Source organism: Pelecanus crispus, chromosome 7 (assembly GCF_030463565.1).
Source record: "Pelecanus crispus isolate bPelCri1 chromosome 7, bPelCri1.pri, whole genome shotgun sequence".
Taxonomy (NCBI): Eukaryota; Metazoa; Chordata; class Aves; order Pelecaniformes; family Pelecanidae; genus Pelecanus; species Pelecanus crispus.
This window is the reverse complement of record NC_134649.1, coordinates 14,494,964-14,509,350: the sequence shown is the minus strand read 5'-3', so window position 1 is coordinate 14,509,350 and position 14,387 is coordinate 14,494,964. Positions and strand designations below refer to the sequence as shown.

General features: G+C 38.7%; 1 protein-coding gene across 1 annotated transcript in view; it reads left to right on the top strand.

The window, feature by feature from the left end:
* The first annotated feature begins 4,276 nt into the window (after positions 1 to 4,276).
* MYO5C (myosin VC) overlaps positions 4,277 to 14,387 on the top strand; it is a 40,822-nt gene continuing 30,711 nt past the window's right edge. The window contains exons 1-11 of the mRNA XM_075714540.1: positions 4,277 to 4,303; positions 7,709 to 7,819; positions 8,730 to 8,895; positions 9,154 to 9,298; positions 9,709 to 9,865; positions 10,422 to 10,565; positions 11,501 to 11,582; positions 12,181 to 12,288; positions 12,819 to 12,925; positions 13,566 to 13,831; positions 14,195 to 14,276. Of these exons, the coding sequence (XP_075570655.1) occupies positions 4,277 to 4,303; positions 7,709 to 7,819; positions 8,730 to 8,895; positions 9,154 to 9,298; positions 9,709 to 9,865; positions 10,422 to 10,565; positions 11,501 to 11,582; positions 12,181 to 12,288; positions 12,819 to 12,925; positions 13,566 to 13,831; positions 14,195 to 14,276 (1,395 nt within the window). The remainder of the gene's footprint in view (positions 4,304 to 7,708; positions 7,820 to 8,729; positions 8,896 to 9,153; positions 9,299 to 9,708; positions 9,866 to 10,421; positions 10,566 to 11,500; positions 11,583 to 12,180; positions 12,289 to 12,818; positions 12,926 to 13,565; positions 13,832 to 14,194; positions 14,277 to 14,387) is intronic.

Genomic DNA, 14,387 nt, shown 5'->3' with positions numbered 1-14,387 from the left:
TCCCAAGGATGTACTGTCAGTGTTAGATGGAGAATCTGTTGCCTGATACCTTTACCCGTTAAAACATAGTGAGCCACTGAAAACACATTTTCTGAACAAACAATCTATATATGCCCAGATCTGTAGTAAACATAGGTGGAAAACTACATAACAGCACCACAGACTGAAGGCTAATAGAAAGATGTGCATTTGTGTTCAGTCATTGCATTTATGAGGACATCACTGATTCATACATTTCCAGAATATGGAAATCGGGCTTGGACAAAAATTGTGTCTTCAGCTGTCTAGAGACATTTTTAGATCTTTAGTAGCATATTTAAATAGTGTAAATTAAACTCCATATGTAATCTTCTCATAGGCAGGGACCAACAGGGACAGTCACAGTCCTGAACACGGAAGACTTGAAAGTAAGGCATTTTTAGTAGAATACACAGTCACTTGGGAGCCTGTTACGTTTAATTTGTAAAAACTGGAATGGAGAAACACAAACTGGCAATATATAAGATGATTTCTTAAACCACTTCTTTATTTATGTCAGTTTGACATAAAATCTAGTGATAAGTCTTACAGCTCACTATATGCTATAACTCAGATGTTCATTTGTTAGTACTGTGGTTTACCAAGCATTCTAAATCGCTGCTGCATATTGTGTTCTTTTAAATGTATGACAGTATCATGCTAGGCACTAAAAATAAGATACTTCATTTTTTGTTGTCAACCTCATTTACAGTCTGATGCAGTCTGTTATTTTAACTGGAATTTTTTCAAATGGTATCAAATAACACCTGTAGAGGAAAATGGTAACTAAGCACAAGTAGCACACTGGAAATTACATGTTTAGTTCTTTTTAAAAATAGTTAGCTAAAAATACAGAATCTTGAAACAAATGATCAGAAGTCAATAATGATTCTAGTATTTATTTAGATTTTGTAGTCTGTCTAATGTTCTTCTTTGCAGACCCCAGAGATGACAGTGTGTATTTTGAGTATAATTTCTTTTGTTTTGTTGCCACTTCAAAAAAAAAAAAAAAAAAAAAGTTTTCTTTCATGCTGGAATTTGAGGGGAAAAACGTTAACAGAAAATTTCTGCAGTAGCCCAAGGCTCTCATTCTTTGAAAGGCTGACTAACAAGAACATTAGGTAGGTTTTGACTATGATGCTGTCATTTGACTATGATTCATACTGATTTAATGGTTGGAGATCCAGAGTGCATAATGAGAAACTGAGTTACTTTGGATATTACACATCTTATTGGAAAGATTTTTCTGTCTCATGTGTCTTGGATCTGCTATATAGAATTCACATTTCACAATGTGCAACGTAAGCGCAGAAGCCTTGCTGAAGGTTCCAATTCTGAACTTTAACACAGGTAGTTTGTGGTGTATGGCTCAAATATACATGTAAAAAAAAAGCCACACACATTGCTCAATTGCATTGTGCAATATTTTTTATGTATTATAATAATTAGCAACTTAGCATTAACATTAATTTCTTTTAAAATATTGAGAAATAATCTAGAGGTACACTATTAGACTATTTGGTACTGACCTGTTTGCCTGCAAACTCACAGAAAAAAGTTTGCTGTTAAGCAGACTGAAACGTTTCAGTTGTACTTTACTTGAGAGGTAGACATCCTGTTTGCATGGTTGCTAAAATCAGTAGTAAAGACAACCTAAACGTTGTCAGTATCATTTTAAGATGCTCATGTTGTCTTATTTTCAAATGTGTATGCCCCATATTATGTTTGATGGATCATGGCAGTACTTAATACTAATAGTTATTATTACTTAATACTACTGTTAGTACCTAATGCTGCATTGCATAAATGTTTTGAATGATCTTTGCTAAATGATTGAGATTGTTTTCCTGTGCATGGTATACCAAACACTCTTTTTTCAAATGTTACTTGATTTCTGAAACTCTGGCCACTGTTAAGCGGCACCAAATAAGGTATAACGTAGTTTTCAGACTGTTAGGGGTACTGTACTTGTGAGAATGTAATGGGAAAGCCTTCACATCCAGTAACAACGTTAGGAAAGAAGATACATGAGAACATGCTGACCTACAAATTTTTTCTCCTGTTGACAAACAAACAATTGGCATCACAGTATGTTCATACAGTAGATCAGGAAATGTATCCACTACTTAAGCATTAGTGTATTAAACTGTATGCCTAAATGTATTTTTGTTTATTTTTTTAAGTTTGTTTACCTGTAAAAAGCCTTATTGTATCTTGTTTCCTTAAAAAAAGTAGTTTAGTAATTTATAGGTATTATCCTTAAACTCAGTGGTTTGACTGGTATTACTTTTATATCACATTATATCACATTAAAAGTATATGCTGCTTGACATGTTTTAAAGGAAACTATTTTTAAGTTGGAATAGATGTGTAATTGGTAATTCATCTAATATTTTACATGACAGTATTTTACATGCACTTTTCAGAAGTAAAATTTTAGTGTCAGTGTATAATATATCTTTCACCTTAGGACTAATATCTCTTTAACCATGGAATATAATGCAGAATTATTTTACCAACTTTTTTTTTCCTTTGAATCATTGTTATGCTCTTTTAATGTGGACATATCTTTTATATTTTAATTTATTATGTATTGCTGTGACAGATTCTATTGGATGCTGGAAAAATACTTGTCAATGACCCCATAGAATTATATACAGTTATTCTAGAGATTTTGCACAATAATTACCTCATTCAATGTGGTGTATTTTTATTCCAGTGATCATTTTATTCTGATATTTAGGACACAGTCTTCTATCCAAATTTTGAAAAATTGCTTCTCAGACTTCAATCTGGGATGGAATGTGAAAGCGCTTGAGTCTGTTAAATACGATTATTCTATTCTATCACAGGAAAAAACTAGGATCAACTTCAGTGTTGAAAAGTGGATTGATATCCAGTAACATTTGTTCCCAACTTGGAAACACCAGCATTTGCAATTTGAAGGTCTGTGTAATTTGTGATTTAAACTGAACACATACCAAATACCGTACAAAAACTATGAGTAAACACTTGGGTTTTTTAAGATGCTGATAGTTCCTGTGATAAAGAAAAGCCTTTAAACGTAAGTTTTCACTTGATGCCACTACAGTACATAGATGAAAACCAAAACATTGCCAGAATGACCTGAGCTCTGATCTGTTGTAGTGTCTGATGTTGTACTTAGTAAGTGTATGCATCATAAAAACTGTAGCCTAATAGCTATCACTGGAAAATGTCCAAATAAAAATACAACTGTTAAGATTTGCTTTTGGGTTTTTTGTTTGCTTGGTTGGTTGGTTGTTTGTTCTTTCCCAGACGATCACACAGGTTCCCTCTACCTTCATGGCAGACTTGGTGTTGCCTGCCAAGGATGTTGGTTAAAATCTGAGGATTGTGTGAAGACACACCCGGGTGCCGACAGTGTGCCATAAACTGTGAAAATACCTTGTTCGACATAACCCACCTCTGTTAGGATATTTTGTCACCAAATATTAACTGTTACCGAAATAAGATTTTGTACTTTGCGAAAACATTGTCTTCTGTGCCAGGAAAGCTCTTCGGTGCCAGGAAGGCGGGCAGGGCTGGCGGGCCTCTGGGCCTTTGGTCATATATCCACCTGCCCAGACCAGGTACCGCATTTATGCAAATCTTTCTCATAAAGGATGTTTCAATTCTGTGAAATGTAACACCTGTTAGTGCCCTAAGCTTAGTTAAATGCATTCTGAGTTGTTTATCTTATTCTAAGTTTGTTAGAGAAACTCCTTGATGGCCTTTTACAGGGCGGTGATTAATGTTTCTGTCGTTTTTCCCTACTCGCTCAGGAATGGCTGCCCTCCTGATCCCTCTGGCACCTAGAGTGGCCGTGATGCCTAAAGAAGGGCCCGAGATGCCAGCTTTGCCAGAATCATGTTAAGGCCTGTACCTGTGTATGATAGTTGGGACCACGACTCGCCTCCACGACGCTTCTGTACCTCAGGAGCTAGCGTGCAAGCTGCGCGCCTCAAAAGCCCCGGGCGCGGTTAAGCGGGTGCCGCGGGTGGCCCCGGCGAGCGGGCCGCCTCAGCTGCGCCTGCGGCGGGAGCCGCCTCCCCGCTGCGCGGCGAAGGGCCGTGCCCGGCTGGGACAGGCCCGGCGGCCGGGCCGGGCCGCGCCGCCTCCCCACGCCGCGGGGGCGGTGGCCGGGGGCGGGCCGCGCCGCCGCGGCCACCTGTGCCCTGCGGATCCCGCCGCGGCAGGTCTCTCTCCGCTGGCGCGGAGCGGCGGCGGCTCTGCCCCCATGGCGCTGGCCGAGCTCTACACCCAGGTGAGCGGGGCGGGGAGCGGCCCTGAGGGCGGCTGCACCGCCATGGCAGGGGCGGCGTCTCCGCGCCCGCTGAGGGGGCGCCGGCCGCCCCGTGAGGGGGGAGAGGGGAAGGGCTGAGCCGGCCGGGCGAGTAAGGCCGAACTCGCCGGAGCGTCCGTGGGCTTTTTGTGCTTTCTGGGGCGGCGGCGGTGCGTGGAAATGCTGAGCGAGCGGCTGTTTTGGACCTGGCGGGAGGATCCTGTCCCCTGTGTGTAGGGGTGCATCACCTGTATCGGACAGCTGAGCAAAGCGCGGCTGAGTGGCCACAAAATCCCAGGGCCGCAAGGGAAAAGACTTTTTTCTGAGAGACATACTTCTTTTTTGAGATTTTTGGTCTTTAGGGGTAGGTCTCTGACGTGCTAGCCAGCGATTAGACAATTTTAAAGTTTAACAGCACTTCCCTGGCCACTTAATTGTGGAGTGCTTACTCTTTTTGTTATGCAAATATTGAATATGTTTGGCAGAACTTGGCACTAAAAGGTTCGTCCTCCTTAATGCGGCTGCTGTATTTTTGGCACAAGTTTTCCCACTTTTCCTGTAGTCACCAGAGCGCTGTGACGTGTAACTTGTTTGCTTAGCTTTACATAACAAAAATAACATGTTACAAATTTATAAGCCTGTATCTCTTCTGTTGAAAAGCAGCTGCCATAATAAACTCCTATTTAGCCTTGTGCTGCACTAGTCTTCATTCATTTGTTAGTACCACATTCTGAGCAGCTGAAAGAAACAAATGGGTTTTTTTTTTTTAAATCAGGAATAATGTTAGGCAGGTGAAGGGGAGGAAGGAGTCTGGGTGTAACTTGATATGAAAATGAGCAAACTCTCTGCTGTTTACTTGTAAGGCAGGGTTCCGAGGAAGCCAGCTTTGGTAGGCTGGGTACATTTGCCAATGGAGGCTCCTGGAACTGCAGGGACCTCTCCTGAAGAATCAGTACTTTGATCACATGCTTTTTCCTCCCTTTCTTGTCTGTGACCTAGTGCAGTTCACGTTCTTACATGGGAGCATGCTATGTGCCCCTGAGGCTATTTGGTGGTGATATTCTTGACTCACATAGAGTAACAGCAAATAAAGAATTCGATTTAACAGCTGTCAATAGATAAGTATTTTTTATAAGCCAGGAAATCAGCACAGAGTAGGAATGACACAAAAGTCAATTTATACTTAGATACACATGGAAAAAGCAAAGTTAAAACACTTCATTTAGCAATGTCTTTAATTTGCCCATTAAATAGGTATTTGTGAAGCTAGGTTTTTGTCCCTTCGGTGGGATAGATGAAAACAATGTCATCATAGTGGTTTGGGGTTGTTTAGAAAAAGTCTTTGTGATTTTGGATATTGTGTGAAAAAATTCCATCATGCTGAAGGCATCAGCAAAGAGGTGTCATGAAAGCGGCTGAGGTTTCGATTAGGTTGGCATATGGTTGACCAGAAAGGTCAATCTCCATCCTTAGAGATACAGAAAACTCAACTGGAGAGGTCACTGAGCAACCCGAGCTAACTTGCAGGACATGCCTGCGAAAGTCCCTCTTACCCTAAATCGTTTGGTGTTGATCCTCAGGGGTTAGAGTTGAGAAAGCTACTGTTGAGGTACAGTGCAGTTTGTAGGGACCTCTGTAGGTACCCACCATTGGCGGTGTGTTCAGTGGGGTTCTCAGGGTGGAGACCCTCATCTTCTGAGGATCTGCTGGAGCTTCCAGGGCTTCCTTCAAATTAGAGAGGAAAAAAGTAATTTGTGCCAAAAACAACAGTTGCAACACCAAAATGAGAAGGTATATGAATCTCCAAGGTATCTGTGGGTACGCTAGCGCTTCATGAAATCCTTAACTAATGTTAATTTTTCAAAGAAGCAGCTGCAGCAGTTCTCACGGGTTTATTTAAACACAGTTAGTTTAAACTGACCATTAATATAGCTAGGGTAGGGGAATTAAATGAAGGGTTCTGACTATCAGAACAGAAAGATGGTGGAAGAAGATTGTATGGCATGGCTGCTTGTGCAAGTAGGGACTGAATGGTTCTGTGCTCTCTGGTGTTACTTTATTACAAACTAGAGGAGAGACTGCCCATAAGAAACCTAGTACTACCGTGTACTGGTGATTTTCAGGCTTTTTTTCCTGACATCGCTGTCCTTCCTCCTGTCTTCTCCTTACATCCAAATATAGTCTTCAACGTTATCTTCATTGCCATCTGAGGTACGTGCTATATGCTATAAAAAATATTTTGCACCAAGGTTTAAGGAAGATGGTGACTTGTCAGAAGTGATCTCGAACTGCAAATCCCTGAACAGAAGTTATTTCTATGTTACTAAAACTAGTATCTCTTAATGCACAGATGATGCATTAGGGAGGCTTTTAGAGATGATGCCACTTTGTTAAACCCTGGCAGGACGAGAACACACTCCACATCGGTGAAGAAATTCCTGACTTACTGAGGTTGCCAGATGTGTTAACATCCTTTTGAGGAATACTGTTTCCTATAGCTTCAAGGGCAGAGCATTTAAAGAAGTTGCTAATGCTTCGGCATTTTAACTTCAGCATAGGAAAACTAGATGGTTCGAACAGTGTAATTTACATTCAAACATTTATGCTTCAGAAGGCTAGAGGTAATTCTGTTGTTCCAATTCTTCAAATACCTAAAAGAAAATTACAATTCATCTGCTTCCATTGGAAATAAGTGCTTTTAGGAAGCATGTTTTCTTCCTGAGGCAGAGCTGAAGTACCTTACTGGGACTGAGCTCAGCTATACCAGCTGATTGCTTGTAAAGACAGACACCTGTCGGTAGTCTTTGAAGTTCACCCTAGAACAGGGGAAGATGTTTGGAGGTTGCACTTCAGTCCCATTAGAAGGTAACTGCGCAGAGTCTTTCTTGTCTGTACATCTGTGCTGATGGCAAAATGCTTTCTAAGTTCAGTATCCTATATTTTAATTCAGGGAAGTGATAGTCTAAATTCTGCTAAGTGAGATGCTTTCTCCGGTACTTGCTCATTTGAGATCTCCTAGAAATCAGGGCTCTGCCTTAAGTGTATTTTATTCTCCGTGTTCAGTTTTAGAAGGTTTGAAGAGCCTGGCAACAGTCTGGCCCTTGTTCAGAGTCCTGCACTATGCTTTTCTGCAGTCTTTGCACTAAACAGGAGTAGAATAAGCATGTCTGAGGCTAATGAGTCTGCCCTCGTTTTTTCTTTCATGAAGAATAACTAAAACACAAAAATACAGCCCGCTGAAAGGATCAGAGCTAATAATAATCCCCAAAAGTCCTGGCGTCCGGTTCAGCTATTAGGTTTTGCTTGACATTTGAAAACTTATCTTTCATGCTAGTCTGGTATTATGATAATAGCTAAGCTAACTATTACCATGTTTTTCTGTTGTAGTACAATAGGGTTTGGATCCCTGATAAAGAAGAAGTTTGGCAGTCTGCAGAAATCACAAAAACCTACAAAGCTGGAGACCGTTTTCTCCATGTGCAATTAGAAGATGGAACTGTAAGGAGAAAAGCCTTAATTATTGTGGGGTTTGCTGAGATATGTTTATGTAGAAACACAGGACTCACCATTACAGGGTCTAAGTGGCTTGTCCATATTTTCTTTTATGCTAACTCTGTAGTGACAAGAATTGTATCATATTGAAATTTGTACAGTAACCAGATGTTATCTAAAAATATGAAGAGTGCAATTCTACTATCTGTATCACATTAGTATAGAGCACATACCTCGAAGAAGATCACTTCACTTTTGAAACAAGCACTGAAACTCATCTTAAGTTGAAGTAAATCAGAAGTGCAAGACAGGCATAATTATCTCTCACAGAGCTAGCTGTTGCTTTTTTTCCCCTGAAGTTGTTGCTTTATGTAAGATCTGTTAATTTTAGTATCTGAGTTCTTTACAGATTTAATATTTTGAAAACAGCATTTCTGCATTTCTGCTCTGTAAAGACAAGTATTGAATGTATGATTAAATGGATTTGTTGAAAGAAACAGAAGTGAGTTTTACATTTTGTATAAAGAAAACTGAAGTGTTGCAAGTAAGGATAGTTTTCGCGCTGCATTAAGTTCTGACCAGGTGTTTACTTTCATTCAGTTGAAGTTGGTCTACCATTTTCATCTGTACTTGAAATATGCATGTGCTTGAAAGCTGAACACATTCCTAATTTTTACAGATTTTGATACAAAATATTGTAAATAAAGAGAATGTAGCTTTCTTTTTAATAAACAACGAAGGGCCCCATCTTACTTTCATGATCTCCAAGTCTCATTCAATGAGATGTATGGAACTGGTGAAATACAAGATCAGACAGGGCTCCATCAACCCTGTAACTGTGTGAAGGTAGAACATCAGTTTGTGTTTATGCGACCATAACACATTTTATGATATTTCAAGTCATTTTTGTTGACAGGAACTGAATTATCCTGTTGATTCAGCTGGTTTGCCACCCCTACGGAATCCTGACATACTTGTTGGTGAAAATGATCTCACTGCACTTAGTTATCTCCATGAACCAGCTGTTCTACACAATCTTAAAGTTCGTTTTGTGGAGTCTAAGCTTATCTACACCTATAGTGGTAAGCAAAGTCAAATGCAAGGTTTAAAAAAAATTCTTAAAAAAATAATCTCGGGTTAGTTTGCAATATGATGTGAGTAAAGTTTTCCTCAAGTGTGTTTTAACTCATTCAAGTTTTTGTATGAGTACAGACTTGTTTGTTGATCAGGATCTCATACCTAGTTTAAAAATATTGCAACTTTGTATCAGTTTAACTGTTGTTGCCAGTTTTCATGGAACTAACCTATGTTTTATTTTTGTTTTGTACACTTTGTTGTAGGAATAATTTTGGTTGCAATAAACCCCTACAAACAGTTGCCAATATATGGAGATGCTATTATCCATGCATACAGTGGGCAAAACATGGGGGACATGGATCCACATATATTTGCTGTGGCAGAAGAAGCATACAAGCAAATGGCAAGGTTCAGTATGTTGTCTAATGTCCATAAATAACACTTGAAGTTTAGTGGCAGTGTTAATTGTAATTTAATTTAACTGCGTATGTGCCGCTGGCTATTAAGAATACCTTTGAATGGGTAATGTAACTAGAGGAGGAGTAATTCCTTAACCAGCTGAGGAAGTTCTAGAACTCATAACTATTTTCATTCTTGATGAGGGACAAAACACTGTCTTAGCTGAGTGAATAGCAATGACATCAGCCTAGCGGTTACAACCAAGGCGGAGCAAAAGAGAACAACAGATGAAAGATGGAACTGATACAAGAGTTGACCACGGTTGTGTTTTCATACATTTGTTTCATATATATAATTCTTACATTTATACGTGCATTTTAGACATGTCTGATTTAAACTGTCTGATTATTTGGTTTTAGAAATAACAAAAATCAGTCTATTATAGTCAGTGGAGAGTCAGGAGCTGGGAAGACTGTGTCTGCAAGATACACTATGAGATACTTTGCCACTGTGAGTAAGTCAAGCAGCAATGCACATGTGGAGGATAAAGTACTGGCATCCAATCCAATAACCGAGGTGAGTTTCAGAGAGTATCTGTCAAGTCTGTGCTCATCAAGGAAAGAATTCTGAGAGCTGCTGAGCATCTTTATTTGAAATCTTTGCGGGTGTTTTAGCTGCCTGAGTTAGATATCTAAATTAAAAGTTTAACCTCTGAATGCTACCAATGGAAGGAAGCAGGCAGCTTCAGGAACACCCAGGTTCTGCCTAATTTACCAGTGGCCCTTTGGAGGCGCTAGTTTGCCTCCAGAGTTTTATCTGACCTCATCCCGTTAATTAGATGATGGGAAAACAATATTGAACAAGTTGTTTGTTTATTTTTATTAATTGCAGTAGCAAATGGTTAAGGTTCCTTATGGTGGGAAAATATAGTTTCTCTTATTCTCAGTTTATGTAGTGTTATACTATTTGACTTGAGGCTTATTTTAAAATTTGGGCCTCAAAATTTAAATCTCACAGCTCAATGCTGAGGTTGATCCTTGAGCACCTGAGATTTCAGGAATCATGTTTTGAGAAAGTTAAGCTTACAAAAGATGCTAGTAAAACAAATTCTAAAAGTTTATAATTTTTGTAGGCTGTTGGCAATGCAAAAACCACACGGAATGATAATAGCAGTCGATTTGGAAAATACACTGAAATCAGTTTTGATCAGAGTTACCAAATCATTGGAGCTAACATGAGAACGTACCTGCTTGAGAAATCCAGAGTTGTCTTTCAGGTGGGTAAAATATAGTTAAAACCAGTCAATGTCAGGATAGCTACTAATGTACTATGCTTTACTAGTTTCCTGTAGAAAATGTTGTGTGAAGTTCTGAATAGTATGTCTAATCAGCACTTGATTTATTTTTTAATAGGAGCTAATCTTTTCTGTCATAAGAAACTGATTTATTCCATGTTCTTCCTTATGTTAAGTGGAGGATGAATCTCAGGGACAATTCCCTGAGATAAGTGCAAGAAGTATTTGAAAAATCTGTCACTTTCAGTCACAATAGTAACACGTGCCAATCGTATCTGGAAAGGAACAGTGCATACAGAGCAGAGGGAGTCTCAGTAAAAAACTGGCTGAAAATTTACAAGGCCAGGGCTTATTGCATGTGACTCACTACAGTGTCAGAGCAAAATTGTGATAATCTACTAAAGAAAGCATTTAATTTTACAAAAATGTTTTCATGAAGTTTTGCTTTTTAGTAGTATTGTAACTTTTTAAGTACTATGAAAAATACTTCTATATATCTGCTGCTTGAAGAATGGCTTGGAAATAGAGAGTTTTCTGAGTTACCATGGGGCAGCATTTCAGCTGGCACTCCTACACAGTTGTTCATTACAGTATTTGTCAGTTCTTATTAGTAGATGGTTGTACAGGCTGAAGAAATTATTAGAGTAACAGCCTTGGGGAAAGAACTCAGCATAATGGTAATGGAAATAAAGTATACTTGAATTTATCGCTTTCAAAGCTGTTATTGAAGTCTAAGATGTGCCCTTTTAATATTGGGCAATTTCTTTGCCAAACTATATTGCAGCAGAATTTAGCCTTCAAGTATCATTATCTCTTTACAGTAGTGTTGAATATTGCATGTTTTTCTGTTTGTTTGTTGTTTTGGTTTCGGTTTTATTTTTTCTTTCTGTAATGGTATTCTTTGCTTTAATTTGCAGTCAGAGAATGAGAGAAATTACCATATATTTTATCAGTTGTGTGCATCCGCTATGCGACCTGAATTTAAGCATCTTAAATTGGGTAGGTCTCAAGAAAATAACCTACTCTTCATTTTTGCAGTGCAGTATTTTGAAGATTGGATTTTCAAATGCTAGGATGTTAAGTGCTTTGTAGCATAAATCTCACAGAGTTACAATGGGACTTGCATTTTAAAGTCACTTAGCTATTAATCCTGCTTGTATTGAACTTGGTGGCAAATCCCTAGTAACTTGAATAGTGCCTGATCAAGTACCTAAGTGTCTTTGAAAATCTTCCTCTAATACTTTCTGTAGTGACAGATGCCATAATGACAGTTTAGGGGCTTGATTCATTTATCTACAGAGAGGCTTTAATGCCACCTGGGAGAAGCAGACCTTAGGTATATGTTTACTCAGTCTTCATTCCTGTTTGTTTGTTAGATCAAGTATTAAGATTGCTGGGAATTACAAATACTAATTTGTGTCAGCTTAACTGAGTTAGGTGTATGGATTTCTCTCAGAAAAAGAGGACCTCCAGTTCATTGCTGAAGAACTGTCATCTGACAGCAGCTTTAATCTTCTGGTGTTACAAGAGTCTTGAACAAGTGGCTATGCCCAGTCCCGAATTTTCCAACGTTACAAGTTTTGCTTCTTATCTATAGGAAGCGCAGAAGAATTTAACTACACAGGAATGGGTGGCAGCACAGTAATAGAAGGAGTTGATGACAGAGCAAATATGGTGGAGACTCAGAAGACATTTGCCTTACTGGGTAAATTCTTGGGGATACCTTTTCAATAGATTTAAAAATTAGTGTTTTTTCTGAAATGGGCAAAGGCGGATTGTTTCTGAAATGTCCAAAACATTAGCAGTAATTACCAAAATAATTTCTTCCATAGCTTATCCATTACACTGTTTTAAAAGTACTAGGCAAGAGCAAATGGCTGTTAGCAATTGGTGGTCATTGTTAATGGTTAAAATCACTAAGGTCTGGAGTCTTCCTGGCCCTTAAGCTAATGTGCTGTGACAGAAGTGGAATTGGAAGCTTCTTTGCCCATATATGGCTTATGTGAAAGCCAAATCGGACTTGAGCTGGCATTTGGGGAGGTACAGGAGTTTATGCCTAATATCTCATCGGATCAGACAGGCAGAAAGTAGGCAGAACCAAGGATTTGCATAGTAGTCTGCAGAGATGCTGTACAATTCTTGGCTACACAGCAAAGCAAGTAATCCAGCATTGCGCTATTTTAATTAATTGTACTGTTTCTGAGTATTTAAAATAATCAAGAATTTTTTTTTTAGATCTGAAGGGGGATTTTCAGATGGATGTTTTTAAAATACTGGCAGCAATCCTACACTTGGGCAACGTGGAAATAAAAGCTGTTGGAGATGAAAGATCATCCATCAGTGTAAGGAAGTAGTTCATTCAGATACCGACACTTTCTTTTATATTCTATGCCCAAAATCCTTTAGCAATAGTTTTTTCTCATATCTGGGGCTCAGAGCAGCATTAAATCTGGTATGCTAAACTTGAGAGATTCTCCATCTTCATCTGTATAGAATCACAGTGAGTGTTTATGCAAATCCTGTTTTCTGCCCGCGTTCAGAAAGTCTGAACAAAAGGCAAAATGTGCCTAAGAGAACCCTGTATCCAATTGATCCACAGCTGTTGGAAAAGCCATTTGGGACTGTCTGCAGGATACAGGAAACAGAGCATTGTCAAAGCTGCTCAGACTGTGTCCCAGCAGACTATGCAAGTCTAAAAAGCAAGGACACCTAAACATAGACTAAAGTAACTTCTTCTTTCAGTGTCTTAATCCAAAGCATCTCATCCAGTCTGAGTTTGTCTCTCCTATATCAGGAGCTCTATCCAGTATTATTTGCTTTAGCTCTTCTTGATATTTTGCCAGACAAAGAAACAAACAGAACCCCTCATCTGTGTAAAAATAAAAGTCATAGTTTGATCTCAGTGGTGCCAGGACTTCACTGTCTAGACAATAGTTAAAGTATTAAATGTAACCTAATAATATTTATTTATCTTCTTTAAAGCTGGAAGATAAACATCTCAATATATTCTGTGAACTTCTGGATTTAAATTGTGAGAAAATGGCACAATGGTTGTGCCACCGAAAGATTATCACTACCTCAGAGACTGTGATAAAGCCAATGACAAGAGCTCAGGCTGTTAATGCAAGGGATGCTCTGGCAAAGAAGATCTATTCTCATTTATTTGACCTTATTGTGGAAAGAATTAACCAAGCTTTGCAGTTCCCTGGCAAACAACATACTTTCATTGGTGTTTTGGACATTTATGGGTAAGAATGTCTCTGGAAACAAATTTATTTCAAGTTGTGCCTTTTCTTTGGAGTTGGTAAGAAGCACTTTCCAATTTGTGCTGCTAATGGATTTGGAGGGGTTTGTTTTACTAGAAGGTCATAGTTGTGTAAGTTCTTTAACATCCAGGGTAGTGGAAATGTTCAGCAACTATAAATATTAGTACTTTTTGTGAATGAGAGAACTTCTAGGGAAGTTCTGAAATGCCTTAGCATCTTCATTAGTCTTCTGGCTATTTCATTTTCTTAGAAGTATTAGGATAGCTCCAAAGTCTTACGAGGATACTACTATTTGTATTTAAATGTCAAAGGATTTTTTTTTTTCTTATTTGACATGTGTTTCAGCTTTGAAACATTTGATGTGAACAGTTTTGAACAATTTTGCATCAATTATGCTAATGAAAAACTGCAGCAGCAATTTAACTTGGTATGTTCTTTTATTTCTTACAGTTTTTTATTTTATTTCGCTTTGGTTTTGAGATTATCAATAATGGCTATTAGCAAATGCTATTTGTATTTGAGTAATGGATATTTCTGG